General features: G+C 43.0%; 1 protein-coding gene across 1 annotated transcript in view; it reads right to left on the bottom strand.

Moving 5' to 3' along the window:
* The window catches only part of LOC126298631 (xaa-Pro aminopeptidase 3-like), a 183,141-nt gene that overhangs the window by 59,208 nt on the left and 96,364 nt on the right, over positions 1–27,569 (bottom strand). The window contains exon 3 of the mRNA XM_049990039.1: positions 26,614–27,096. Within this exon, the coding sequence (XP_049845996.1) occupies positions 26,614–27,096 (483 nt within the window). The remainder of the gene's footprint in view (positions 1–26,613; positions 27,097–27,569) is intronic.

The following is a 27,569-nucleotide window of genomic DNA, read 5'->3' as shown; positions in this document are numbered from 1 at the left end:
CTGGGAGTGATTATGTTCGGCTACTTGGAGACCATTTGCAGCCATTCAAGGACTTCATGTTCCCAAACAACGATGTCATATCACTGGGCCACAAATTGTTTACATCTGGTTTGAAGAGCATTCTGGACAATTTGAGCAAATGATTTGGCCACCCAGATTGCCCAAGATGAACTCCATCAAACATTTATGTGACATAATGGAGAAGTCGGTTCATGCACAAGATCCTGCACTGGAAACACTTTCACAATTATGGAAGGCTATAGAGGCAGCACAGCTCAATATTTCTACAGGGGACTTCCAACAACTTGCTGAGTCCATGCCATATGAAATCGCTGCACCACACCAGGCAAAAGGAGGTCCGACACAATATTAGGAGGTATCCCATGACTTTTGTCACCTCAGTGTATGTTAACTATAGTTTAAGGTTTGTCTGATTCAGAAAAATTCTGGGAACATTAAAAGTTAATTAAAAATTACATAAAAACAATGACAATGTATTCAGATTTCTGTTTCAGTCATGCCTGTCTGAACCTACTACCAACAGGCCACAAGCATACAGTGTAGAATAATTTGATGATGAGTATTGAAAAATCTTTTGTAAATGATGGTATTTGCAAACTACCTACTTGTGTGGGTAGCTGCATCTTCCTTTGTGACAGTACCAGCATTTGCTCACTGCCTTACATCTCTGAACTCTGTGATTTAGAGTACTGGGGATGATGTTGCATCTGGACAGCTGTCCATTTCCTCCAGTGGGGATCAAGTTTGTCTGAATATCACGTTGTTCAAGTCATGTAACTGCGCACTAAGTCTGCAGCACTTACAAAATTATCAAACTGGAACAAAAAGTTGTTCTTAAGTGCTCATTTCTGCTATTACCTCAAATTTACTATGATGTGGGCAAGTTGTGACAAGCAGTGTGTTACCTTCTACAACCAGAAAATAAGTTACTTTATTACAAGTGTGCAAATTCACTAAATTTTCTAAGGCATGCAGAGACTGATCTCCACTTATATCAGTGAAACATTTGCTTTCTTAATTATATTATGGATCATACAATACATTGATTATGGCTCAATAGCATTTTATTTAGGTTACTGTGAAAACTGATGTCATATACATCTTCAAATTGCCATAAATTACAGTCAGTGGAACTTAATGTGTCTTGGGTCTTTCAAAAAACTTAAATTACATTCAGAAATTCAGTATATTTAACTTTATTACCCTGCCTACCTAACTTTAGATAGGTTCTAGCACATCATTAAATACATTCGCAGAAGTTACTACATTCAGTTATAGCATATAAAACTGAATTACCATGTGTGATATATACAGTTACTGAAGCGTATTAGCTGGCCTGCAACTCTTCCACGCATTTTCGATCAGCTGATTCTGCTGTATGACTTTAGTGTGAACTTTATGAAAATACTTCGTACAGTTACTTAAAATTTTAGAACAAAAACCAAGTTTAACTAGTGTAGAGGACTGGAGTGTGAGGAAGACAAAAGGTACTTTAGGTTTTCTATTGCCAGGAATCTGGAATGGCACTATACTCTGAATAAAATTGGTTGTGAAGTAACAAAAAGGACATGAAAGGCATGTGTGACACCAATAAAGTGAAAGTTACAAGACTGAGTTATGTAAACAGTTGGGTGCAAAAGTTCATCAGAAAAAATTGAATTTTGTATAGCCACATGAAGATAAGTGTGTATGAAAGGGCAACAGTGATTAGTTCGGGTCTGGTATGACCACAGTAATGTCATTCTCTATTCTTTCATGCTTCCTTTCTGGAAAGAACCAAGTACAGTAATACATTATAGTTTCTGTCCCATTTTTCATTTTATTGGTGTTGCCCAATTACCAAGCATATATTTCACTTGGTGTGGAAGTTTCATATTAATTCAACTTAGACACAAAGAATATATTAGATGACAACACTCAAGTTGACTTTTTCACCAAGTTATCAAATCAAAGAGCTTCAGATGTGTTCCTGACATATTACCTGCCACACTATTCAGATTTGAGGTCACAATTTATTACACAAAATCCTAATAGCAAGTTGCAAAGTGACTTTTTCTCATATCTTCATAACTGAAGGAGGGCTTAACATCCTGTTTACAATGTGGTAATTATGAACTGGGAATTAAATTAGCCACAGCCTTTTCTAAGGAACTATCACAGCATTTGCTTTAAGCAATTTAGCGAAACCATGGGAAAAATAACTTTGGATAGCTGAATGGCAAGTTGAACTTGCCTTCTCCCAAAAGTGTACCACTGCCTTAACTAGCTAGTCAGTCTATGTAACTGAGAGCACATTTGGCCACCTATCACACAAGAGAATAGATAATATGTTCTGAATTGTTAACAATATATTCTACATTCCATGTAACAAGTGAAGAAGAGATGTTAAGAAAGATGGTTTTTGGAGGGTCCTAAAGGAAGATGCAACTTCCCAAAAACTACTGCTATTGTTGGTAAAGGAAGTATTAGTTATAATCTAGGTTAACACCAACTGATAACAAATTATCGGCCTCTGCTAATGTCCTAATGGTCTGAGTGAGTAAGGAAAATGAGGCTTACCAGCAGTTACATGCATGGGCAGAAGCGCTTTGAATATGTGTTGTGAAATGTAATGTGAGGCAGATAAGAGTTCACAATCGTGAAAACAGAAGAGAGAAACAACTACAAACAGAATAATGCTGGCAGGGGAACAGTTGACAAAAGGTTGCTGTATCAAATATCTTGGAACAATAATGGAAACAAATGGAAGAAATGATGAGGAAGTTGATGAAAGAGGGACGCAAACAGTAGCATTTCTGATAAGTGTCAGGAGTTTGATGTGGAATAAAGGTGTCCCACGGGGGACCAAGAGGTTAATATATTGCCCCTGGTATGTGCCTATCCTGGCACGAAGAAAAGCTCAAAATAATATCATTTTTCCTTTGCCCTCTTTTGTCATGATGAACATTGCCAATTAATTCATTGTTGATATATCTTTAACAGCTGGACTTTGACTGTAGCTTTGCAGTACACATATTCTCTATTGAAATTTGTTAGAAACAGCAGCTCAAGAAGGTTAACAACTTTCAAAAGAAATAATACTAAGTAAGAATGATCTTCTTTTCTCTTCTTGAATTTTTTTCACATTCACTTTAAGCAATGCTATTTGTTGTGACAAGAACATTCAATCACTTACCCAGTGATGTAAATGATCTGAGGTAAGTTAATTTTAAAAACACACTTACAAATATTCATTTTTGACTAGCAAAATTTTAGTCTTACTCAACAATATGATAACTTCACATAGTAGAATAGAAGTAGTTGAGGAGAAACTTCTTCAGTTCATTTTTAAATTTTACTTTGCTGTCTGCCGGGCATTTTATATCACTGGGTAATTTACAGAAAATTTTAGCAGTAGCATTGTCCCCCCCCCTTTCCTTTTGTGCAAAAGACAGCCTTAATGTGGAGCAATGAATGTAATTTTTCCTCCTGGTATTGTAATTATCTATGTCATTGTTCCTTTCGAGCTGCAGCGGATTATTTACAACAAACTTCCCAAGGGGCTAAATATACTGTGAACCAGTAGTCAAAATGCCCAATCCCTTAAAAATACATCTGCAAGATGATTGTGGGTGAGCATCACATATTATTCTTAGAGCCCGTTCTTGATCAACAAAGACTTTCTTGAAGATGAGTTACCCTGAACATTATTCAATAAGATGTTAGTGAATGAAAATATGCAAAATATGTTACCTTACTGATTTGTCCCTCCCCAAGATTTGCAATGACACTAAGTGCAAATGTGGCTGAACTACATTTTTTAGGAGTTCCAAAATGTGCTTGTTCCTGTTTAAATTTTCATCAATATGGGCACCTGAGAATTTTGAAGTTTTCACCCTATTATTATTTCCTCATCGTGTGTTGCACCTGTCATTGGCGTAGGAGCTCCAGATGTGCAAAGCTGAATATGTTGTGTCTTTCTAAAATTGAGGGCGAGACCATTAGCTGAAACCCAGTCACTGATACTTTTAAGAACATTGTTTATGATTTCTTCTCTTCGTGTATGTATACTTGGATCAATTACAAACTAGAGTCATTTACAAAAAGATCAAATAATGCGTGTTGTATACTAGATGGAAGATAGTTTACATATATGATGAACAGTAGTGAACCTAAGACTGAGCCTTTGAGAATGCTATACATGACTTCTCCTCAGTCAGAATAATGCCCCTGAACTACACTGGTTGAATTACTAAGTAAACTAAGTACATTATAATCCATTGGGTGGCTATACTATCAATCCAATGAAACTTCAATTTATCTAGGAGAATACTGTGATTCACACAATCAAATGCTTTAGATAGGCAGCAGAAAATACCATCCAGTGATGTTTTATTATTAAATGTTTGTAAAATTTGGTGAGTGAACACGTGAATGGCGTTCTCAGTAGAGCAACTCTTCTGAATTCCAAACTGTGATTTGCTGAGGATATTACTGTTGCTCAGACGAGATTCTATTCTAGAATACACCAACTCAAAAATTTTGGAAAATAATGTCAGCAGTGGAACAGGTTGGTAGTTACTGACATCGCTCCTATCATCATTCTTAATGAGGGATTTGACAAGAGCATATATCTGTGTCTCTGGAAAAATGCCTTGAGTTAGTGTTGCACTATATAGTTCAGATAAGACAGAGATTGTTATATGGGAACAAATCTTGAGTACTCTTTTAGAAACATCATCAAAAACAGATGAGTTCTTAATTTTGAGAGAATATATAATTTTCTTAATTTCAGAAGGAGAAGTTGGCAATACATTCATAGGACTCAATTTTATGAGAATTGCTTTTTCAACATACTGCTGTGATTTTTCTCTTGAACTGTTTGTCCCTACACTTTCTACTATATTTAAGAAATGATTATTAATATATTTGCTACATGTGACTCATCATTTATAACCCTTCCATTCAGTTCAATAGTTATGTTATCCTGTTCTGTGACTGGCTGTTCTGTCTCTCATTTCACTACATTCCATGTTTCCTTATGTCCGTTGTCAGAATTACTCATCTCTGACATTATGTGCATGTTTCTTGGCTTTTGAATAAATTTCTTAGTAATTTTAAGTACTTTCTGTAGTGTGCAGCTACTGCAGGATCTCTACTTGCTCTTGCCAACTGAGACTTTGGCCATGCTAAGAATTGTTGGTAGCTGGACATACCATTCTGAGTGGGTCCAATTGTAATGCATATAGGCATAAAATACTTATTATCAAAGGAATATTTACTTTCTCCTTTAACACTGCCCTGGGATGTCCACACGTCACCTATACTGACCAGACATTCACATTGCATTTATACAGATCTAAGACATACTGGAGAGCTGCATCAAACCAGTCTCAGGACTGAAGACCACAACAACAAGACATACTCTCAAACTGTACAAGAAAAACTTGAAAATTCATTGGAGTATAACCAGTGTAGCAGAAGTATAGAATATGAATAGAAATGTAATTCTGAAAGCTTCAGAAGAGGTTGGAAAAGTAAAGTAGGAAAAGAATAGGAAAGAATGGAATGTTATACAAATTGGATTAATGTGAGAGGAGTGGGTGAAAAGTCAGTGCGAGGAGACTGAATATCTGGAAAAGCAAGATACATTATGAAAATATGTATGGAATAATTACATACCTAACAAAGTGCAAGAAAACTTTGGAAACACAGTGATATCTGTGTACAAGAAATGAAAATGTGAAATAAAGATTGTGGAGAGCAAACAGGTGTGGAGAGATTGAGGCTGGGATGATCACAGGAATAAAGGATGTGTTGCAAGGATAACTCCCATCTGCATAGTTCAGAGAAGCTGGTGGTAGAAGGAAGAATCCAGATGGTGCAGGTTGTGAAGCAGCCATTAAAACTCAACATGTTATACTCACCTGCATGTTGTGCCACCCGATAGTCAACTTTGTTCTTGGTCACAGTTTAGCAGTGGCCATTTCTCCTGGTGGACAGCTGGTTGGTAGTGATACCAACATAAAAAGCTTTACAGTGTTTGTGGCAGAGCTGGTATACGACATGGTTGCTTTCACAGGTGGGACAGCCGCTGAGGGGTAGGATAAATCTGTGACAGACCTGGAGTAGAAAGTGATGGGTGGGTTGATTGGGCAGGTCTTGCACCTTGGTCTCCCACAGCAATATGATCCCTGTGGTAACAGGCTGGGAGTGGGAGTGGCACAGGGATGGGCCAGTATATTATGTAGGTTTGGTGGGTTGACATAACATCACTTTAGGGTGAATAGGAAGGATCTTGGTCTGGATGTCCCTCATTTCAGGGTATGATGACAGAATCAAAGCCCTGATGCAGGACGTGGATCAGCTGTTTCAGTCCAGGTTGATGTAGGGTGATGAGGGGGGTGGCACTCCTTTGTAGCTGATTCTTGGGGGTGACGGGGGGAGTGGGGATGTGACGATATAGAATGGGGTATCTGTTTGCAGACTAGGTTCGTGGGGTAGTGTCAGTCTGTGGAGACCTTCGTGAGACTTTCAGCATACTAGGCAAGGGAGTTCTCATCCCTCCAGATATGTCCTCCAGAGTAGTGAGGCTGTATGGGAGGGACTTTTTGATGTGGAATGGATGGCAGCTGTCGAAATGCAGGTATTGTTGGTGGTTAGTGGGTTTAATGTGGACAGAGGAGTGAGTGGAGCTGTCAGAGAGATGGAGGTCAATGTCCTGGAAGGTGGCACATTGGGTTGAGGAGGACCAGATGGACGAGATGGGAGAGATAGTGTTGAGGTTGAAAACAGATGAGGATAGGGTGTCTTGGCCCTGCATCCAGATCATGAAGATGACATCTACAAACCTGAACCAGTCTAGGACTTTGGAGTTTTGGCAGACTAGGAAGGTCTCCTCTAGATGGTCCATAAAACAAGTTGGCATAGGAGGGTTCCATGGGGGTGTCCATGGCTGTGATATGGATTTGTTTGTACACCTTCCACTCAAAGGGGAAGTAGATGTGTATCAGGATATACACTCCTGGACATGGAAAAAAGAACACATTGACACCGGTGTGTCAGACCCACCATACTTGCTCCGGACACTGCGAGAGAGCTGTACAAGCAATGATCACACGCATGGCACAGCGGACACACCAGGAACCGCGGTGTTGGCCGTCGAATGGCGCTAGCTGCGCAGCATTTGTGCACCGCCGCCGTCAGTGTCAGCCAGTTTGCCGTGGCATACATAGCTCCATCGCAGTCTTTAACACTGGTAGCATGCCGCGACAGCGTGGACGTGAACAGTATGTGCAGTTGACGGACTTTGAGCGAGGGCGTATAGTGGGCATGCGGGAGGCCGGGTGGACGTACCGCCAAATTGCTCAACACGTGGGGCATGAGGTCTCCACAGTACATCGATGTTGTCGCCAGTGGTCGGCGGAAGGTGCACATGCCCATCGACCTGGGACCGGACCGCAGCGACGCACGGATGCACGCCAACACCGTAGGATCCTACGCAGTGCCGTAGGGGAACGCACCGCCACTTCCCAGCAAATTAGGGACACTGTTGCTCCTGAGGTATCGGCGAGGACCATTCGCAACCGTCTCCATGAAGCTGGGCTACGGTCCTGCACATCGTTAGGCCGTCTTCCGCTCATGCCCCAACATCGTGCAGCCCGCCTCCAGTGGTGTCGCGACAGGCATGAATGGAGGGACGAATGGAGACGTGTCGTCTTCAGCGATGAGAGTCGCTTCTGCCTTGGTGCCAATGATGGTCGTATGTGTGTTTGGCGCCGTGCACGTGAGCGCCACAATCAGGACGGCATACGACTGAGGCACACAGGGCCAACACCCGGTATCATGGTGTGGGGAGCGATCTCCTACACTGGCCGTACACCTCTGGTGATCGTCGAGGGGACACTGAATAGTGCACAGTACATCCAAACCGTCATCGAACACATCGTTCTACCATGCCTACACCGGCAAGGGAACTTGCTGTTCCAACAGGACAATGCACGTCCGCATGTATCCCGTGCCACCCAACGTGCTCTAGAAGGTGTAAGTCAACTACCCTGGCCAGCAAGATCTCCGGATCTGTCCCCCATTGAGCATGTTTGGGACTGGATGAAGCGTCGTCTCACGCGGTCTGCACGTCCAGCACGAACGCTGGTCCAACTGAGGCGCCAGGTGGAAATGGCATGGCAAGCCGTTCCACAGGACTACATCCAGCATCTCTACGATCGTCTCCATGGGAGAATAGCAGCCTGCCTGTGGTTCTGTCAGTGTGATCATGTGATGTATCTGACCACAGGAATGTGTCAATAAAGTTTCCCCTTCCTGGGACAATGAATTCACGGTGTTCTTATTTCAATTTCCAGGAGTGTAGTTAATAAGGCATATGAGCAATGAGATAATTGGTTTGGAGTCTGACATATGTGGGGAAAGGTGCTACTGGATAGCAGAAAAGCCATGTGCATGAGGGGTGTTGTGTATACATAAGTGGCATCAACAGTGATGGGTAGTGATTGGGGGTGGGGGGAGGGGGAGGGGGAGGAGAAAGTGGAGAGTCAGTGAAGGAAGTGGTTAGTATCTTTGATGATGGTGGCTAGGTTTTGGACAATTGGTTGGAGATGGTCAATATCAGTGGAAATTCTTTCAGAGGGAGCACAGAAGCCAGCTACAATGGAGTATCCAGGATAATTGAATTTGAGGATTTTGGGAAGCATGTAGAATGGTGGTGTGCAGGGTGTCTGTGGGGTCAGGAAGTGAAGGACTCAGGGAAGATGTTCTGGGAAGGGCCTAAGGATTTCAGTAGGGACTATGTTCGACTTCTGGGAGGGGATCACTATGGCAGACCTTGTATGTGGAGGAGTCAGACAGTTGGTGGAAGCCTTCTGCCAGGTAGTCATCGCGATTCATTGTGACAATCATGGACGCTTTGTGTACAGGATAGATGATTAGGTCAGAATCTATTTTGAGGTTGGGTATGGCTGTCCTTTCTTCTGCTGAAAGGTTAGTGTTCTTAGGAAGGGACCTGAGGATGGATGGTGAGGCCAAGTTGAAGGTAAGGAATTCCTGAATGGTGACCAGGGGGTGGTTAGGTGTAAGGGGAGGAAGGTCATGGTTGGGTAGTAATATGAACTGGGAGAGGCTTAGGTTGCGCTAGGTTGGCTTTGGGTAGAGGGACTGATGGCAAAGAAACACTTCCAGTGTAGGGATCAGGAGTAGGAGAGTAGGTCTTTGACAAGTACAACAACATTAGACTTGGGTGTGGGGCTGAAAGTGAGGCCTTTCGATAGGACCAAAACTTCTGTGGGACTGAGGTTTTTTTTGTGGAAAGGTTAACAACAACAGTTTGGTTTTGTTTGGTTTCTACATTTTGTGTAGTGTTGAAAGGAAATTTTGGCAGATGTGGTAAATTGAAAAGGTCAGCTAGGCAGGATCTGGGTGCTGTGAAGGGTTGACAAGGGGGTTCATTGTGGTTAGGATACATATTGCTGGATACAGGTGACCCAAGGTGAAAGTAGGATGTCAGCAGGTTGGACAGGTTATGGAGGTGACATCTGGAATGCTCTTCCAAATGTTGGGAGTGCAACAGTTTCAGTTTTGGCAATGTAATGTATTTTGTGAAGATTGCATAGTAACCTTACCTTGTGGAGGTAGAAGAGGTGGTCTGGGATGCCTGTGCCATGCAGATATGTTTCTGCAGTACAAGATTTATGAGGGATAGTGAATGGTGGAATCCGAAGAGGTGAAGGTTGTTGTGAAACTGTCAGCATAAATTAGACTGTCAGAAAATAGAGATATTAAGATCAGGCACAGAGGAATAGGGAAGCCTATTTAAGCAATGAGCTGTGATGAAATATCAGCTGAAATACTACAAACTTAGGAATTGGAGCAACATACTGACTGACCAGTTTTATCTATATGTTATATTACGAGGGTATTTGACCTGTAAATTTAGTTAAAACTATTCTAGTTCCTTCACATAACAAACACAACACCAAATACTGTGAAACTATATGACAGTTAGCTTCATGTGACACATTTGTTTGCTTGTTTTATTTTGTTTCAAGGCACAAAAACAACATGCCAAAGTCGGAACCACAGATCGCAAAGAGAACAAAGGATTTAAAAACAACTACTCGTTAAACCCAGTTGACAGAAGGAAAGACAGCTAAAACAGGGACTTTGAGAAAGGGCTGTAAAATATGTCATAGAGAAACAGAGATCCTGAACTAAAAGATTAAATGTCCAACGTCATATTGCTGCAACGGATAAAAAGTAAAATTCAGTCAAAAGGCTGCATGTCATTTGCTAAAATGTTTGGTAACTTAGATGAAAAACATAAATGAGAATGTAAATGGTTAAAAAAGAAAAAAAAGGGCATTCCATCAGGTAATGGCAAACTGTCAGAGGTTGAGGGCAATGAGACATAGTGGTGGGTGAGCACAACTTAACAAATGGTGATGGCTAAAAAGACAGTGCCCAATATGCAACATAGTTAAAATGATCTCCTCATGATGAGAGGGCCAAGAGGAGGTTGTCCAAGTCAATTGGAGAGGCTTAATTCCCCAGAGCTTGTTCCTGTGAAGGAAGGACCAGTGGTGATGCGGAAGTGACACCACCTGCTGACAGATGGCTACACAGAGATCATCAGAGGGGGTGGAAGCACTAGCGGGCCGAGGCACGAGGACTGCAGCATTGTCAACAGCCTCATTTCCCATCAGACCAACATGACCAGGAACCCACATAAACATTACAGTGGCTCCATCAAGAGTGAGCAAGTGACAGCTTGCCTGTACCTGTTCCACTAAGGGATGGACTGTGTACAGTACACTGAGGATCTGAAGGGCACCTAGAGAGTTGGAGCAGATGACGCAATGGAAAAGACTGTGTCGACAGATGTACTGTGTGGCCTGTTACTGGACAAAGAGTTCTGCTGTAAATACTAAGCAGTGTTCTGAAAGCTGATACTGAGAAATGTTGGTGCCAAACCCAACACCACAATCAGTCTGAGAGCCATCAGCGTACACAAAGGTACTATCGTGAAGTTCCATGCAAAGGTCATGAAACTTACAGTGATAGAGGAAGGCTGGAGTCGTGTCTTTAGGAAATGAATGAAGGCCAAGGTGAACACAGGCCACCATACGAAGCCAAGGTGGTGAACGGTTCACATCCACCAGCAGAGTGACAGGTAGCAGAAAGCTAAGCTTCCAGAGCAAGAGCTGAAAGCGAACTCCAGGAGGTAACAGAAGAGGGACATGCCCCATACTGGTGATCAAAGGAGTCATTAAAGGAGGCATAGTATGGGTGACCAGGCATGACAGACAAACAGCACGCGTATCTGCCAAGGAGACAGTCACAGTGATATGACAGCAGTAATTAGGCTGCTTTGCCATACAAACTCTCAACTGGGCTAGTGTAAAAGGAGCCAATGGCCAAACGGATGCCACAATGGTGGATATATTGAGATGGCATAAAAGGGACAGATATGCAAATGCATAAACAAAACACCCGTAGTCTAGTTTCGAATGGACAAGGGACTGATACAAACAGAGGAGGGTGGTCCAATCCACTCACCAGGAAGTACCACTCAGGACAGACAGAACATTGAGGGACCGAGTACAGCAGGCAGCAAGGTAAGACACGTGGGAGGACCAAGAAAGTTTCCCATTTAGCATGGGCCCCAGGAATTTTGTAACATCAACGAACGGAAGAGCAAAGGCCCAAGATGTAAAGACGGTGGAAGAAAGCAGTTGCACCACCAGAAATGCATATAAACAGTTTTGTCAGCAAAAAAGCGACAGCCACTGTCGATGCTCCTCGAGTAAAGATGATTGAGACATTGCTCAAGACGCCACTTTACGACACAAGTCCACGGAGAGCTGCAACAGATGACAAAATCGTCAACGAAAAAGGAGCTGGAGATGCCTGGTGGGAGGCAGGCTATTATAGGGTTAATGGTTACAGCAAAGAGGATGACACTCAGGATGGAACCCTGAGGCACACGGTTTTCCTGGATAAAGGTGTCCAACAAGGCTGAATCCACACATACCTGAAAACTTGGTCTTTTAAGAATTCCTGAAAGAAATGGAGCATGCCGCCAAGGAAGCCCCACATGTAGAGAGTACAGAGGATACCACCAGTCCTCCAGCACATGTTGCAGCTTCTCTCCAAATCTAAAAACACTGCCCCATGCTAGAATTTCCATAGAAAATCATTCATGACATGGGCTGGCAAGGTGACGAGATGGTCAACCACAGAATGGCACACTCGAAATCCACACTTTGCAGTGGTTAGTAAATTGTGAGCCACCATACCAGCCAGGCATGAATCATATGTTCCATCACTTTGCAAACACAGCTGGTGACAGAAATGGGGCACCAACTAGAAGGAAGGCATTTGTCCTTGCCAGGCTTAGTTATGAGTATGACAGTGGCTTCACATCAGCATCTGGGAAACATGCCTTCTGCCCTGACGTGATTGTACATATGAAGGAGAAAGTGCCTGCCTGCAAGAGTAAGATTCTGCAACATCTGAATGTGAACATCGTCTGACCTTAAGGTGGACGACCGGGACGAAGTGAGAGCATGATCTAGCTCCCTCATAGTGAATGTGGCATTGTAGCACTCACATTTCTGAGAAGAGAATTGTACCACCTGGGTCTTCTCTACTCATTTCCAATGGAGGAAGGCAAGGTGATAGTGGGTGGACCTCAAAATCTCCACTAAATAGCGACTCAAGGTGTTGGAAATAGCAGTATGGTCCACTATGAGATCATCTGCTACTGTCAGGCAGAAATTGTGGAATGGACCTTGGTCCCATACAGCCTTCAGAGGTTGGATCACATGGCGGAAGATGGTGTGGAACTGTTAAAAGAACTAGTAAAGGAAATCCAGCTAGCTTTTCTGCTATCCCGAAGAATATGATGACACTGTCCATGCAACTGTTTGTAATGAATGCTGTTGGCCATCATAGGACGACAGTTAAAAATGTGGAGAGGATGTCTTCATGTGCAAATTGCATCACCACATGCCTCAGTCCACCAAGGGACTGGGACATGGTGCAGCAAAGAGAAAGTGCATGGGATGGAACATTCTGTGGTGGTAAGAATAATGTTTTGTAAGATATTCTACCTGGTCATTGCAACTGGGGAAATGTTCATAGAAGGTCACCACAAACGATTAAAGCCTCCAGTCAGCCTTAGAAAGCTGCCATTTGGCTGTGTACATAGACGGGGTAGAAGTCGGCAATCGGATGGCACACAGGAAATGGTCACTTGAGTACTTATCATAGAGAACAGACCACTCAAGATGTTGGGCAAGCTGGGCAGTGCAGAAGGAGAGCTTCAAATGGGACTAGGTGTTACTAGAGTTGGAAAGGAATGTGGATGGTCCCATGTTAAGGCATTTGAGGTTAAGGTGACTGAGAAGGTCAGCCAAGAGGGCACGTCTCTGACAGGTTTTGGACAAGTCCCAAAAGGGATGGTGTGCATTAAAGTCACCGAGCTGCAGCAAGGGCTGAAGGAGTTACCCAATAAGCTGGAAGAAGTCTGCCCTGGTGACACCGAATAATGGGGGGATGTAAACGGTACAAAGAAAAAAGATCAAGTGGGGAAGGAAAAGGCCGACAGCAACAGGTTGAAGCCAGGTAGCCAGGGAGATAGGCCCACTATGAACATCATCCCAGATGAGAAGCACGACTTCCCCATGAAATGGGATGCCATCCTTGTGGGGAAGGTCAAAGTTAACAGGGAAGAAATGCGAGAGCTCAAGGCAGTCATGAGGACACAATTTTGTTTCCTGGAAGCAGAGAACAAGTAGGCACTGCAATTCTAAGAGCAGCCCTAAGTCCTCTTTGTGGGACTTAATGCCACAAATGTTCCACTGGAGGAGAGTCATAATGAGGAAAGGGGAGGAGGGAAAAAAGAAGGCGTGTCAAATCAGCAGCTGCCTAGTGTCAGCCTTTGAAGACTCACTGCTACAGGGCACAGTGGCTGGAGGATCCTGCTCCATGAGATCTACAGAGGCATTAGCACTCTCCTTCTCTTGGTCTCTGGAGTCCAGGGCAGAAAAACTGTTGGTGGTGCACAATGGCAACACATAGGTCGACTGGGCAAGAGTATCACATGCCTACACCGTCGAAGAGGATCTCCGAGTTGGTGAAGGAGAAGACCGTTTGCCTTTGTTTGACTTCTTGGAGCTTTCCGGTTGACAGACGAAGACTCAGATGTTGGTTGGCTGGAGGGATGTAGGAAGTCTTTGTGGGAGTATTTCTTCCATCCTTTCCAGCCTACCTGTTGTGAAGCAGGTGATTTTGCTTCATGGCGCAAAAGTTTGGTGGCTTGTTGCATAGGTGGAGGAGGAAACGGGGATGTTACCATGATGCTGGGTGACTTCACAAGTGTAGTGCCAAATTTGAGGTCATATGTCTGCATGCCTGTGTCCTTCATGGAGTGACATGTAGCAAGAACAGTACTGTAAGTGCTGGATGGTAGAATGCTGAGTTTCCAACTAGCCAACAACTTGTAAGTGACTGGGTAAGGTACTTCTTCCTTCACCTAGATCTCCTGGACAGCCTACTCATTGAGATAAATGGGACAATCTTGGGAGGAGGCAGCACAGTCACCATTGCAGTTGATACAGCAGGGAGAAAGAGGCAGGCAATCGCCCTCATGAACATCCCGACCACAGGTTACACATTTGTCTGGGTGTCGACAGGACATTAGGTGTGGTTGTAATGATGACACTGGTAACAGCACACTGGGTTCAGAATGTATAGTCAGATTATGATAACCCATAACCTGCTTTGATCTTTGAGAGAAGCACCACTTTATAAAAAGGTAGAAAAAGAGAGCATGTAGGTACTAAGGATGCATCTACCTATTTCATCAGCTGATGGACTGCAGTGACTCATTGATCAGAGAGGTACACTTGGATTTCTGCCTTGGTCAGACCACTGAGCAGCCTAGTGTAAATAACACCATGGGAAGAATTCAGTGTTCGATGGGCCTCGACATGAACAGGACAGCCGCGGAGGAGTGAAAATGCAAGCAGTTATTGTGCTTAAGAATTAGAAGCAGTCTCCAAAAGCGAAGTGCCATTTCATAAATGGGAACAGGATTTCACAGAGCCGGCAACTGCATCAACATCTTTCTGAATAAGAAACAGATTGACTGTAGCAAAGAAATGAAACCACGAGGAACCATGGTGCTGCTGGGAGGATCTTTGAATTGTTAGCCTCATTCTGTTTATGTTTGGTAGACATTGACTGGGAAGAATATGATTGGCTCATTGCAAAAAAATCCCCCATGATTGCCAGTGTCTCCGATGGTGCCCCCCCCCCCTCTCCCCCCTTCAGAAGGGGCGCACCCACCTTACGTGATTGTTTACACCTCAGGTCACACCTCCTGAACACCTGACAGAGGGAACAATCGGCAATTTGGGGAGGTAGCAGCACAGGCAATCACCCATCACTGGGCCTGGTCTGTACCCGGGGTACATGCAAACCCTACCTGTCAAGCCAGGGCTGGGAATTATGCATTACCCAGTCACCTGTTATGTGTCATTGGCCTTCAGGAGCACACAGGGAGGAAGAGAAAAAGAGGAACCCCAAATGATGAAGCAGAGGAAGAACAGGAAAAGGGTAACAAAGAAAGAAAAGAGGAACAAAAAGCAGTGGGGAGACTGTTCTGATGTCAGGGTACTGATGATGCAGAACACATTCCCAAAAACATCCCAGACATTTTCCCAAAGGGAGGGGAAAAAGAATAGCAAGAGGATAGATATGCAGCACGGAAGGGAAACGATGCTGCATAGGCTGGGTACACATGGTAGCCAAGTATGAATCTGCCAAAGAGCGGTGACCTCCCTGGGGGAGAGGAGGGGGGGGGGGGGGGATTATGACACATTACAAAAGGCCATTGGAGACAAAAATTCAAGAAAAAATTAAAGATGATCGGGTTGGATGCAGGAATGGAAAAGGAAAATGAGCCTTCAACATCGCAGCGCGTCGGCAATCGTTGGTTAATATATTAAAAAACCAGAAACCCGCCTCGATTGCGAAAAATGAACCTAGTGTTAACCTAGGTTTCGGCGCAGATAACTACACGTTCTTCAGAAGTCATGGTGTTCTTTCAATCATTGACAAAGGTCTTCTTAGGCACTTGTGGGTTTATTGTTCTGAAGAAGGTATCTACATCGAAACCTAGGTTAACACTAGGTGCATTTTTCGCAATCGAGGGGGGTTTCTGGTTTTTTAATATAAAAGAAAAATGAGATGCCATGGAGTACTTCATAACAACAGGACAAGAAATGCTTGAAGTAAACAGAGATATATATACATCTCCAAAAGATGTGTGTTCACTAGTAAGAAGACGTCTGCAAGTCATTTATAGAAGCTACAGCTGCAAGTCCGCTTCAAAAGTTTCATCAACTTCCAGGAGAAGCTTGCACAAGTTAGTGGTAAACACTTTTTTTGTTTTTCTGCAATCACTTGTCATACCCAATTGCAAGAAGTTTTTCTCTAACCTGCAGAAGTTTTGTGTTTTGAATACCAGTAAAAACACATCATGTCACAAACTGAGGAGTACTTGTGGACCATTGAAAGAACACAACTGGTAATTCAGAAAGTGAAATGCTTTGCTGCACTGTGGAGCACCTAACAAGTGGATTTTACATAACAGAGTTATAGGCCAAGGCACACTAAAATATATTGCACAACACACACACACACACACACACACACACACACACACAACCAAAACAAAAATAACAAATTATAGGCCCTCTATCAAGAAGAAATTAATGAAGCATTTCTTAGAAACATTAATAGCTCTGAATCCATTTCTTCTCCCAAACATTTTTTAACTCTTTGTTTTTCACCATGCTTCTTCTTTAATAATAGTAAAGCAGCAAAAGTTGCAGCTGCTCGGATTTTTAAGCATGATATTGTAAACTTCCACTTGCCTATATGAAGCCTTCACGGGTTGTCAGCCAAGTAGCATCGTCGTCTCGTAGCAACGTTTTGATGGAATGCGTCTCCATCATCTTCAGGCAAACTGTCGGGATATCATTAGTCGCGGGCTGATATCTCTGCTGGACCGCTCTCGGCTTCCCGCCGCTGGCCAATTGCACGCCCGCGGAATCACCCAATGGGTCTGGAACAGCCGGTGGTGGGGGGCACGTGTGTGTGTGGGGTTCGTGTCCCGGTATCCGTGTCTGTTTGCTCTGTCTGTGGCCCTGGTGGAACAGAACATTCTTCTCTGATTTTACTAATTGAAGGATCCCAGGCTGTGCTGAGACGGTAGCCACTCTCGCAGCTGATTAGCTTGTCGTGTAACCATATTTCTATGGACTCTTTGATTACTGAGTCTAAAAATCCATTTATACTGCATATTTTCTTTGTGTCCTCAAAATCGAAGGTGTGTTTCTCGTCAATACTGTGTTCCGCCACACCAGATTTGTTGGTCTGACCCAAGCGTCCATGCTTGATGTGTTCAGTGCAGTGCTGAGATATGCAATGCTGCATCTGCCCTACATATTGCATCCCACATTTCCATCCGATCTTGTACACACCAGGTGTCGTCAGACCTAGTGGGTCCTCGGTTGAACCGAGAAGGTCTTTGATTTTTCCCACTAAGCGGAAAATGGTCTTCACTTTATGTTTCTTGAGAATTCTCGTGATCTTGGCCCCTTGGAGGACCAGCGCATTAGCAGTTTGTCCCTGCCATGTGACCAAACTACAGAAGTATCGTCAATGTACCTGTAGAAGGCTTTTGGCTTGTGTTTAGCAGTGTCCAGTGCTAGTTTTTCAAAGTGCTCCATGTATAGATCGGCTATGCCTGGTGCTAGGGGGGAGCCCATAGCTACACCATCTATCTGTTCGTAGAACTTCCCACCACATTTGAAACAGGTGGTGGTTAGCACATGGTGAAAGAGCTTGATAATATCCTCCTCAAAATGTTCTTCGAGTAAATCCAGGGAGTCTTCTATTGGTACTCGTGTGAATAAGGATGTCACATTGAAGCTTACTAGTAGGTCTTCATTTTCCAGCCGCATGCCCTGTAGTACCTTCACAAACTCAGCCAAGTTTTTCACATGGTGTGGACTATAACCCACCAAGGGTTTTAGCATCTGTGATAAATGCTTAGCAATACCATATGTCAGTGAGTTAATAGTGTTCAAAATAGGTCGTAATGGGACGCCTTCTTTGTGGACCTTTGGGTGACCATAGAGACGTGGTGGTGCCAGTGCCCTCGGGTACAGCTTCCTGATGATATTCTTCTCTAGTCCAGAGTTGATGAGCATCTCAATGGACTTGCGAGTCACTGTGGTGGTGGGGTCCTTCCCTAGTTGTATGTAGGCAGGATCCTGCAGGAGGGCATAGATTTTTTGCCAATAGTCTTCTGATTTAAGCAGCACCATCGCATTCCCTTTGTCCGCTGTCAAGACCACTGTGTCCTGGTCCTCCCTAAGTGCCCATAGTGCCTTGTGTTCTACCGCCGAAATGTTATTCTTCGGTATCTTTGCTTTGTCTAGTACTTTGCAGACATCTCTTCTTACTTCTTCTGCAGCCTCTTCAGGTAGTCTCCTTATGGCTTGCTCTACCCCATTTATGATGTACTGTTTTGGCAGGATCTCAGAACAGGGGCGAAGTTTAGGCCCTTGGACAGCACCTCTTGTGTTGGCCCATCCAGTTCCTTATTTTTTAGATTAATGACCACCTTGTTGGGAGATGGTTTTTCTTTCTGTTGTCGGATTTCCAAAAGTCAAAGGAATTTCTTGCACTGCCTTTCGGTGGGTTTCTTCTTGGACCATTCACCATTGGCAAAGATATTGCCTTCTATCCAGTGTGTTCTGGGAGACAGGAAGCCATTCGGAGGTGTAGAGAAAGCAGGATTCTGGCATTCTTGTTGAGTTCCAATCTTGTGACCCTGGTGTGTTCTCATACTAGGTCCGCGTTTGCCCATCATAAGATGTGTCTCGTCCTGTTGGTATTGACAAGATGCCACAAGTTGGCAAACTTAGGCATCACTTCTTTATCCTGACATCAGAGTAAGAAGGCCAACCTGATGAGCAGTTTCCCCTTCTTGCTCCGTAACTTCTGCAGCATCTTGTAACTGTGATGTATATCCTCCCCGTAGAGGTATGTTATATGTGAGTGCAGGCTTTCTCGGCAAATGTCATACACGAAGTCTTCACAGGTTGTCAGCGAAGTAGCATCATTGTCTTGTAGCAACATTTCGACGGAATGCGTCTCCATCATCTGCAGGCGAATTGATATCGCGGCTGACAACCCGTGAAGACTTCATAAATGAAATTCGCTGCGAAAGCTTACACTCACATATTCCACTTGCGTGTTTCAACACATAACTCTAGTGGAACCACTTCTGGAAGTATCTGCAGTAAGTTGCTGGAATTAACTTGCATAAGTGACTTGCAGAAGTAAATTTGTGCAAGCTTTTGTTCTAATGTAAACACTTAAGCAAAAACACGCAGAAATTATTTGTGGAAGTTACTTGCTAGACACATACCTTTGATTAGGAGAGGAAATAACATTATTGGAAATTATATAAAAATAAGGAAAACATCTTGGTTGAGGCACATGTTGTGAAAAAATTGCCTGCATTGAATAGTACTCACAGGAAAGATTGCAGGGAAGCGCAATGGAGAAGAAGTACGAGGCTTGGAATATTGGAGGACACTGAAAATAGATGAAGTTACTAGCATATTAAGAAAGAGAGACAGAGCAAAAGAAAGAGGCACACATCCAGTTGAACCTGTCATAATACAGATATAGAAGAAAAAAACATCTCTAGGAACCACTTCTTTACGTTATACAACCAAGCTGGCGTCAACTGCAAATTCTCCACTCAATTTGCTTTCGTTATTCAGAATAAACTGTGGGAAACTTTACGAACTGATCTCCATACTACAGTAGTTATTTCACTCTACGACTCGTGTGACTAAAGCATAATTAATGTGTGTATGTTTTTCACTGTAACCAACATGGAGTGTCGTGTCCCCTTGCAAGTAGCATAAGCACACTTCCTACAATGTATAATAATGCATTACTTACTTTACAATTCCATTAGCCCCTTTCCTACTCCAAACCCTCCAAATTGGAAGTTTTCCTTAAAAAACCACCTGTACTCTTCAATTAAGGGTTACTCATGAGTTTTAAAATGTCACAGAGGTTCAGCCTTGAAAACTATGCAAACACAATACTAGCAAGCTTCAGCAACAATATGAGCACATTCCAGGAAATTTTACAATTGAAGATGTGTAAAAAAAGTAAAAAGAGAAAAAACACAAAGAATCTGGTGCACTTTCCACCATTTTAGGCCTAGTTATGCTTATAGTGACCTGCGATCTTACTCACAGAATATCACTTTCTCCATACAACAAAAGGTTTCGATATGCAACTTATTTTTCCAAAGAACAGAACACCCCTGAATTTCAATGTATGTCAATAAAAGTAAATGTGCTTTTGGTATTAAATTGCTATCTGTGATTTAGTTACTGTTTTGGTGCACCTACCACGGAGTGCTAGCTGGCGAATGTTTGCTGGCCACAATATTCAAATGCCCATTGCTCCGCCTATATCATGGCAGGGTGAGAAAGTCAGCAGAGGGCTACTCCAGTGGTCACGTTGAAACCGCAATGATCATGCCCAGCTAGACTTGACGTGTGCTGATTGGCACTATGTTCTGCTCCCATGGCCCAGCTCTGCAGCCAATCATAACAAAGTAATCATTCTTGAAGCAAGGATTTAAGCTCTCACTGAAGCAGTAGAAAGCAGTGACATCATCTGCCTGGAACTGATGATCATCACCACAGATGCTGCCATTGCAGCTGTCATCGTCCAGTCCACCATTCACCATCACTCTTCTGACCACAACATCACACTATTGGGAATCAGACACTATCAGCCAGGCAGGTCTGGACTAGGACATCGTTTCAGGGATTGCAATAAAAAAATTTAACTTCACATCACTCGTAATCATAAAAGAACAATGCATTCAAGATGAGCAGACTAGCAGTATTTCAGTACTTAACTTTTGTTTCCACAATATACACTCCTGGAAATGGAAAAAAAGAACACATTGACACCAGTGTGTCAGACCCACCATACTTGCTCCAGACACTGCGAGAGGGCTGTACAAGCAATGATCACACGCACGGCACAGCGGACACACCAGGAACCGCGGTGTTGGCCGTCGAATGGCGCTAGCTGCGCAGCATTTGTGCATCGCCGCCGTCAGTGTCAGCCAGTTTGCCGTGGCATACGGAGCTCCATCGCAGTCTTTAACACTGGTAGCATGCCGCAACAGCGTGGACGTGAACCATATGTGCAGTTGACGGACTTTGAGTGAGGGTGTATAGTGGGCATGCGGGAGGCCGGGTGGACGTACCACCGAATTGCTCAACACGTGGGGCGTGAGGTCTCCACAGTACATCGATGTTGTTGCCAGTGGTCGGCGGAAGGTGCACGTGCCCGTCGACCTGGGACCGGACCGCAGCGACGCACGGATGCACGCCAAGACCGTAGGATCCTATGCAGTGCCGTAGGGGACCGCACCGCCACTTCCCAGCAAATTAGGGACACTGTTGCTCCTGGGGTATCGGCGAGGACCATTCGCAACCGTCTCCATGAAGCTGGGCTACGGTACCGCACACCGTTAGGCCGTCTTCCGCTCACGCCCCAACATCGTGCAGCCCGCCTCCAATGGTGTCACGACAGGCGTGAATGGAGGGACGAATGGAGACGTGTCGTCTTCAGCGATGAGAGTCGCTTCTGCCTTGGTGCCAATGATGGTCGTATGCGTGTTTGGCGCCGTGCAGGTGAGCGCCACAATCAGGACTGCATACGACCAAGGCACACAGGGCCAACACCCGGCATCACGGTGTGGGGAGCGATCTCCTACACTGGCCGTACACCTCTGGTGATCGTTGAGGGGACACTGAATAGTGCACGGTACATCCAAACCGTCATCGAACCCATCGTTCTACCATGCCTACACCGGCAAGGGAACTTGCTGTTCCAACAGGACAATGCACGTCCGCATGTATCCCGTGCCACCCAACGTGCTCTAGAAGGTATAAGTCAACTACCCTGGCCAGCAAGATCTCCGGATCTGTCCCCCATTGAGCATGTTTGGGACTGGATGAAGCGTCGTCTCATGCAGTCTGCACATCCAGCACGAACGCTGGTCCAACTGAGGTGCCAGGTGGAAATGGCACGGCAAGCCGTTCCACAGGACTACATCCAGCATCTCTACGATCGTCTCCATGGGAGAATAGCACCCTGCAAGGCTGCGAATGGTGGATATACACTGTACTAGCTCCGACATTGTGCATGCTCTGTTGCCTGTGTCTTTGTGCCTGTGGTTCTGTCAGTGTGATCATGTGATGTATCTGACCCCAAGAATGTGGCAATAAAGTTTCCCCTTCCTGGAACAATGAATACACAGTGTTCTTATTTCAATTTCCAGGAGTGTAGTCTAGCAAGTAACTTAATTCTTGGCAGTAGCAAAAATAGAGTTTTACGCCATCTAAGAATTACAGAAGACGTGTGTATTTATTTGTTGTTTAATCTCGAAGACTCTCCAAGTATATTTAAGTTGTTTGTCCAAATAAACAGAATTGTGTGAATAAACAATTAATCAATTCAGTTGAGTATGCGTTTCTTGTGGTGGACATAAAAGTTACTGTAGCAGATATTCTAACATATTGTATTACACCTAGTTTTCCCTTAAAGAGGAGTAACCCTATATATTATCTACATTTCATAAATTAACTCTGTTTTCATGTTTTCTAACAACTATAAGTTTTAGGAAACTACTAATTTTTACCACAGGGTTTCTGTTGCCTTAATAGAAATCTCATTTTGTGTATTTTCTTCAATTCTTATATGGAATTAGCAAGTTTATAGCTCAAGAGATTAAAAGATACACAGTGGGTTTAATTTAAAGTTTTTTGCTCATTGTCCTGTAATATATCACACCAGCTAAAATGCAGCCCCACTGTGAATGGTGCTCCTGAATCTGGAATGAGTTGGTTGATGTTCATAATCAGCTGGAAATCACCCTGGCTACTGTCAAACAAGAGGCAGCTGCTGCAATTCATCATGATGGAAGAGCTCGCAAGAACCAGATAACCATGGTACTGGCACCAAAGGTACCTAAAGTACTATCTGCTCCTGTGGCTCCTGTCTCCTCTGCAGGAAGTACAGGATTTGTCATTACTCATCCACTTGACTGTGAGTGGCATTTCAATGGTAGAGCTAGGCATCCCGTACATGGTGGATGGGAACCAGAGAGAACTCAAGGTGTTGTACCTATCCCCCTAACTAACAAGTTTGAGGTGCAGTCTTTTTGATGAAACCTGCTTTGTCTGGTGTCAAGAGGAGGCAAACCGAAAAAAGGGTAGGAGTCTATTAATGATTCGCACTTCAAACGTATGTTGAATGATGGTAGAAAGGGACCAAACGTATGTTGAATGACGGTAGAAAGGGACAGGAAAGGACACAATGTGTACTCAGTGTGTGCAATTGGGGCCCTCATTTAACATGTTGAAAAGGCTATTCTGGTACCCACTGAGGGAGCAGGGTGCAACCAACTGCAGATTGTGACCCACATTGGAATCTGAGGGTAGCAGATCAAAAGCTGAAATGCTTAACTTTGTTTTCAAATGTTCCTTAATGAAGGAAAACCCACAAGAATCATTCCAATTTAATCCTCATACCACTGAAAACATGAGTGAAACAAGTATTAGTGCCAGTGGTGTTGAGAAACAGTTGAAATCATTAAAACTGAACAAAGCTCCAGGACTTGATGGAATCCCTATCAGATTCTATACTTGATTTGCAGCTGAGTTCGCCCCTCTTCAACTATAAACTATCGAAGATCCCTCAAACAACAAACCAGGCCCAGTTCTTGGAAAAGAAGCACACGTCATACCTTTCTACAAGAAGGGTAGCAGATGTGACCCACAAAACTAACATCTGATATCCTTGAATCAATTTGTTGTAGAATCTTATAACAAATTCTTATCTAAAAAATAATTGAGGTATCTCAAACAGAATGACCTCCTCCATACCAAACAGTGCGGATTCCGAAAACAATGATTATGTGAAATCCAACTCTCACTTTTCTCACATGATGTACTGAAAGCTTTGGATCAAGGCAAGCAGGAAGTTGCACTATTTCTTGATTACCCAAAAGCATTTGACTCGGTACCGGACATATGCTTACTGTCGAAAGTACAATCATATGGGGTATAAGTGAAATTTGTGACTGGATTGAGAACTTTTTGATAGGGAGGACACAACATGTTGTCTTGGATGGAGCATTCTCAATGCCCTTCTACATAAGCCAACGCTTCCTGAATTTTATCATATTCATCACATATGATGTACCTTGGTGAAAGCAGTACATTCTTTGACTCATAATGTAATGTGAGCAGCACTTGGAATTTTGGGAGCTCCCCTCAATGACCAACATCTTTCTTGTGGTGCCTAAAAACTAAAGCCCCATTTGAGCTTGACACTGTGCTGTCTTAATGCTTTTAAAAAACAACTTAATTCCAGGCAGAATTTACACTCTGATGATCTTTAGCTACAGAGTTGTCTTCCCCAAAACAAATCATCCTTCCAGAGCATAAATCTGTGATAAAAATGCAACCACTCCATGGGACCAGGTAAACAGTTCATGAAATTACGTATTTACCACCATACTACGAAAATCCATTCTTAAAAGTGAAAAGAAGCAATGCTTAAAATTTAGTTTATCATTTGATGAAATATATGAAGACTACAATTTTAGGAATTGTGTGTGTGTGTGTGTGTGTGTGTGTGTGTGTGTGTGTGTGTGTGTGTGTTTTGTCTATTTTTGACATTGACTTTGTTGGCCAAAAGCTAACTTTCCAATAGACTTTTTTTTGTGCCTTTCTGCTACTCGGAATCTCCACTATATGCTGAGTAGCTACTATCCTTTTCCTTATCTTGTTGTATAACACACAATTTTTCATACAATACATTTTCTACTTTCTGCTCAGATGATTAAAAATGGATCTTTCAAATGTGCACAAAACTCTAGTAATATAAGTCTCCTGCGTAAAAGAACCAATTAGTCTAAATAGTTGAAGAAACAAGGCTTACTTTTACACATTTCATACCTTTTGGTGTGTAAATTTCAAATATTTTATTGAAGCACAGAGATACAAGGGTTGCAACTTTAATAGTGGCAACTATTTATTTACAGCTTGTACAAAATAGATAAATGTTTCAAAGTTTTACTGGCCTTTAAAGTAGCCACCAGCATTGTGTATAACCCGTTTCCAGCGACGTGAAAGTCTTAAGATACTCTTAGTAGTGCCAGTTGTGTTGACAGTTCGAGCGGCGCAGTCTATTGCCCGACGAATTTGTAGCAGTTCTGAAGTGAATGCTGTGAAGTGTTTCCCTCAATTTATAAATCGAGTTGGACCCACAAGGGCTTTAGTCAGAGGAGTGAAGTAGGTGGTATGGTACTAAGCAGCCCCATCAGTCAAACAAAGCAATAACAGCTTGCACTGTACGTGTTTGAGCATTGTCCTGTAAAATGATGGCCACGTCCTGCAGAAAGTGTCATCGCTTCTGTCTCTAAGCTGGTCACAGGTTGTGTTCCAAAAATGAACACCACAGAGACACAAGTGATGACACTTTCCTCAGGAAGTGGCCATCATTTTACAGGACAATGCTCAAACACGTACAGTGCAAGCTGTTATTGATTTATTTGACTAATGGGGCTGCCAAGTGCTATACCACCTACTGCACTCCCCTGACTTAAGACCTCATGAGTTCAACCCAATTTCTAAACTGCAGGAAACACTTCACGGCATTCGCTTCAGAACTGCTGCTAAAATTTCGTCGGGCAACAGACCACACCGCTCGAACTATCAACACAACTGGCACTGCCACGAGTATCCTACGACTTCCACATCACTGGCTACGTTGGTGACTACTTTGAAAGTCAGTAAAACTTTGAAACACCTATCTATTTTTTTACAAGCTGTAAATAAGTACTTGCCACTATTAAAGTTCCAACCCTTGTACTTCTCAAATTTCATCTAAAAACATTATCTATAGATTCAAACACAAATTGGATTGAAAAAGGAAGCTTCCACATGGAGCATAAGTGCAGTTAGGATAAGGATAGGGAAGGAAATCACCCAGACCATGTCCTCTTCAGAGAACGATAACAGTAGTTCGCTTAATCAATATAGAGAAATCATAGGAAACATAAATATGGATGTCCATATGGAGATTTTAACCCCATTCCTACTGGATTGGAGTACAGGGCCTCAACCACTTCACTGCCTCTGCAATCTAGTGATTATCATTTCTGGCTAATGTGGAGGTTCTGGATTCAATGCCCAGTGACCACCTTGATTTGCAAAATTGCAATATAGGCTGCTGGAGTGACGTAATGTCAAAAGGCTGGCATTGGGCTGAAGAGCCACTATACCATCTCGCTTGGTCTAAATTTAAATAACTCTTTCAAATAACAAATATAGTGAGGAAATACAATGTTTACAAAGGTGTACTTCATTTTTGAATATATTTTCTTAGCATCTATATAATTACCTTATTCCACTTTCCATTGAGATAGTCACGCATCACTTTATGAAGGTTTGGTTGCACAGGTTGAATATATTCATACCACAGATAAAATGAACTTGTTCCTTTGGCATAGGATTGAAGAAATGTTCCGAGATCTCTTATATGTAATGCCTCATCTACACCAAAAAATGAAGGAGCTGCATCAATTCCAGTGCGAGGCCCATCCCAGAGTTCGGCTTGTGGGTCCTTATTTCTTAGAAACAACACAGACTTGGACTTCCCAGAATGAGATGACATCACTAAGGCACATTCAGGTTCCAAACATCCAGTCAAATACAGAAAATCTGAGTTCTGTCGGAATGGATATGGAATTTTCTCAGTCATGAACATTTTTGTGGCTGATGGTATAACAATGACATGATTCAGGTTTGGTTCATATCTCAGTATGCTGGACAGCAACTTCTGTCGGCGTTCTTGAAATTCCTGTATACAGAGGCCAGGAAGTACCTGAAAGAGAAAAGAAGTATGTGGCATAAAATGAGTAAATATACAAGGGTGTTATTTAAAGCTTGATACACAAAAAAGGTAATCCACTGTCAATCGTAGATACATAAACTGATGTAGTATGCCTCATAGTGGTGAATATACTGAACTGACAAAGAGAAAAGACTGCCATTGTACTGAAAAAAATTATTTGTTCTGTAGTATGATTGGAGAAAGGGCTCAAGTGATATGCAACACTGAAATGTAGCAATAAATCCCACTTGCTACAGTCCCACTCCTAAAATAAACAATTTTTTTCCTTTTCTGATAACTTTTCTACACTTAAGGCACAAGCCACAAGCACAGAAAATTGCTAATTATTAAGCAGGATTTTGCTAAACATTATTATTTGAGTTATAATTTTCAGACCACTGATGATAACATTTGTGATGTGACATGTCAAGTCTAGGGAATAACATGTTCCACTACTAACCACT

The sequence above is a fragment of the Schistocerca gregaria genome, chromosome X, assembly GCF_023897955.1.
Source record: "Schistocerca gregaria isolate iqSchGreg1 chromosome X, iqSchGreg1.2, whole genome shotgun sequence".
In the NCBI taxonomy this organism is placed as follows: Eukaryota; Metazoa; Arthropoda; class Insecta; order Orthoptera; family Acrididae; genus Schistocerca; species Schistocerca gregaria.
The sequence above is the reverse complement of the archived record's forward strand: the minus strand, read 5'-3'. Positions and strand labels throughout refer to the sequence as shown.